Source organism: Pan paniscus, chromosome 15 (assembly GCF_029289425.2).
Source record: "Pan paniscus chromosome 15, NHGRI_mPanPan1-v2.0_pri, whole genome shotgun sequence".
Taxonomy (NCBI): Eukaryota; Metazoa; Chordata; class Mammalia; order Primates; family Hominidae; genus Pan; species Pan paniscus.
The window spans coordinates 107955321-107958170 of NC_073264.2; the positions used below are offsets into that span (position 1 = coordinate 107955321).

Genomic DNA, 2850 nt, shown 5'->3' on the forward strand with positions numbered 1-2850 from the left:
GATGCCGATAAATTTCACAAGCTCTTTCTAACACTACTTCTGAAGAAGATGACTCTGACACTGTGCATAGAACAGGGTTAATTCCACATCCACATCCCATTTTGATCAAATGAGTTTATCCCCTTCACTATTAACAGACAATTGCATTCCCAGATGAGTCTACACACAACACAGAGGAGGGTCCTGAGAATATGGGGAGAGAAGGAAATCCCATCAGCCTCTCCCACTTGGCTGGAGTAGCCAAGCCTGAGCCTTGCCTGAGTTCTAAGAAAATGCCTTGAGCCCTGGAGTGTAGACCACAGACACCATGTGTTTCTTTTTCAGGAAGAAAGAAAAGCAAATAAAAAAGGGAGAACAAACGCTCCAAAGAAAGAACATGCATTGGGAGCAAAAGGAGCACCAGGTCAGTGCTGATGCTGATTGGCTTTAGGGTCAGGAGAAGGGTCAGACTTGAACCCTGTGAGCTTCTACAGGACACTGACCCTGGCCCAGCCTCTCTATTGGCTGTGATCAGAATCCCTGCCGTTCTGGTTCAGGAATCCCTCTGAGGTTTCTGTCCTGGGCCTGAATGGAGGAGACTCATCAGGCACCCATGAGCTTCCTCAGGACTGTGATCCTGGTGACAATGGTTGAGAACTTTTCATCTTTGTAAGCATCAATGTGCATTTGGTGCATGAGAGGTTATGTCCTCATGTTAAAATGATCTTTTGAAAATATGTAGAGATGACATTAGGAACTGCAGAATTCTAAAATTAGAGAGGTTCATTAGAGAAACTGTTGGAAGAAGATGAAGTCCCACGTCCTAACAGGAGATCAGCCTCCATCTGCACCTGCCTCCGGGGCTGACTCTGATCAGTGGCTCCTGAGCGCCCCCTGCCGCTGATTTCCCCCACAGCGTTCCTACAGGGAGGTTTGTGTCTGGGCGCACAATGACCTCCCCTCACTGTGTCTCTGGCACAGTAATACACAGCCGTGTCCTCAGCTCTCAGGCTGTTCATTTGCAGATACAGCGTGTTCTTGGAATTGTCTCTGGAGATGGTGAATCTGCCCTTCACGGAGTCTGCGTAGTATGTGCTACCACCACTATAAATAACTGAGACCCACTCCAGCCCCTTCCCTGGAGCCTGGCGGACCCAGCTCACGTGGTAGCTACTGAAGGTGAATCCAGAGGCTGCACAGGAGAGTCTCAGGGACCCCCCAGGCTGGACCAAGCCTCCTCCAGACTCCACCAGCTGCACCTCACACTGGACACCTGCAAACACAGAGACACTGGTTAGAAACTGCCACACATAACCAATGTTTCTCTCACTCATGTTGACTCACACTCAATATCTCTAGTTCTCCATGAATCACCTTTTAAAATAGCAACAAGGAAAACCCAGCTCAGCCCAAACTCCATGGCGAGTCCTCTGTGTTCAGTGCTGATCACCGAATGGAAACTCCTCGGAATCCCAGTGCTGGGGCTCCTCTCCCAGAGCTGCAGGGTCAGGGCTGGGCTGGTTTTCATCAGCAGAGGGAGGGCCCTATTTGCATGTCCCCCACTATATAGCAAGCTCTGGGGTGGGACATCTGAGGAGAGGCCGGGCCCAGTGCAGATAAAGTCTCCTGGGGGAGAGTGGTAGTAATTCCATCATTCAGGAAAATATAATTTTATATTATGTGATTGTGCCTTGATTAACATTTAGCTCTCATAATCTGATTTTATTTTTACATATTTACACAATATATTTAATGCAGCTTTTAATGTTGTATTTTACAGAAGATAATTTACATAGAGAATACAGCAGCTGTGCAGCGCGTCTAAGTTTACACATCTAAAAAAATTAGTCCTATTACCTGGACTTGTGCTCTAATCACCGGAGGAGGCAGCTCCCCTGAGATAACTCCAGGGCAGCGTGGACCATGCCTAGTGAAGTCTGCAGGATTCCCCGTCTGTTATGACAACTTTCTGTAATTCACCTAAATATGCAGAGTGAACCATGGTTCATGTGTGTGTTTTCAGAAGTCAGTCATATTTCTTCTGTCAATATCAGTCTTTTTATTGCTCCATTTTAGCAAAAATATTCATTTATTTCTTTGTTATTGCTTTATTCAAGTATAATAAATAAATAATTACTTCAAATTTATAGGGAATGATTTGAAAAATGTAGAGCTATGTTTGCAGCCATTCACTCGGCACTTCAATCAACTTTTGAATAATTAAATTAATCCCTAAATCTTTTTTCTTATTCCTCTGAAACTTAAATCACATCCCCATCATTCCCAACACCATTTTCTCAGAAAAAATTAAGTCTTCTTCATTTTAATTTATGGTAGTGGCATCTTCTAATATTTCTACAATGAATTATATAAAATTTACTCTTAATTCCTTAGCTTCTTTCACTCAGCACAATTCTTTGAGAATTTAGTCATGTTTTTTATGATTGAGGCACACCTTGATTCGAAGCTGCATTATATACTGGTACACAAATATATGTCAAACTATTTAATTGTTCACCGTTAGGAAAATGTTATTTTTTCTCTCAGCTAATGGATTTTATAGAGAAAAGTAGCTACTCAGCATGGGAATGTAAAAAAATGAGTAAACTATGATCTTATTCTGACCTTATTAACAACAAACCTGAAAAACCACAAATATGGGAAAAACCTTCAACATATCTGAGTTGATATTACAGAGGAAAAAAAACCTTAAATCTGTGGCGAGAGGGGCCTGCAGAGAGAACCATATATTAGTGTTCCTGGGACAGATACCAACTGGATGTTATTTAAGCTAAGAACCAGCTGACTTGAAAATATTCAGTGAGTTGCTGGAGGATGCATGTGCTCATACTGTTAGACTGTGAAGCTCCT

The 2850-nt window shown here is 42.9% G+C and overlaps 1 gene segment (V, D, J or C); it reads right to left on the minus strand.

Moving 5' to 3' along the window:
* Window positions 1-752: 752 nt before the first annotated feature.
* On the minus strand, window positions 753-1414 carry LOC117975727 (immunoglobulin heavy variable 3-66-like). The segment is given in 2 exon segments: window positions 753-1252; window positions 1354-1414. Coding segments are annotated over 2 exon segments (546 nt in total).
* Between the last annotated feature and the right edge of the window lie 1436 nt (window positions 1415-2850).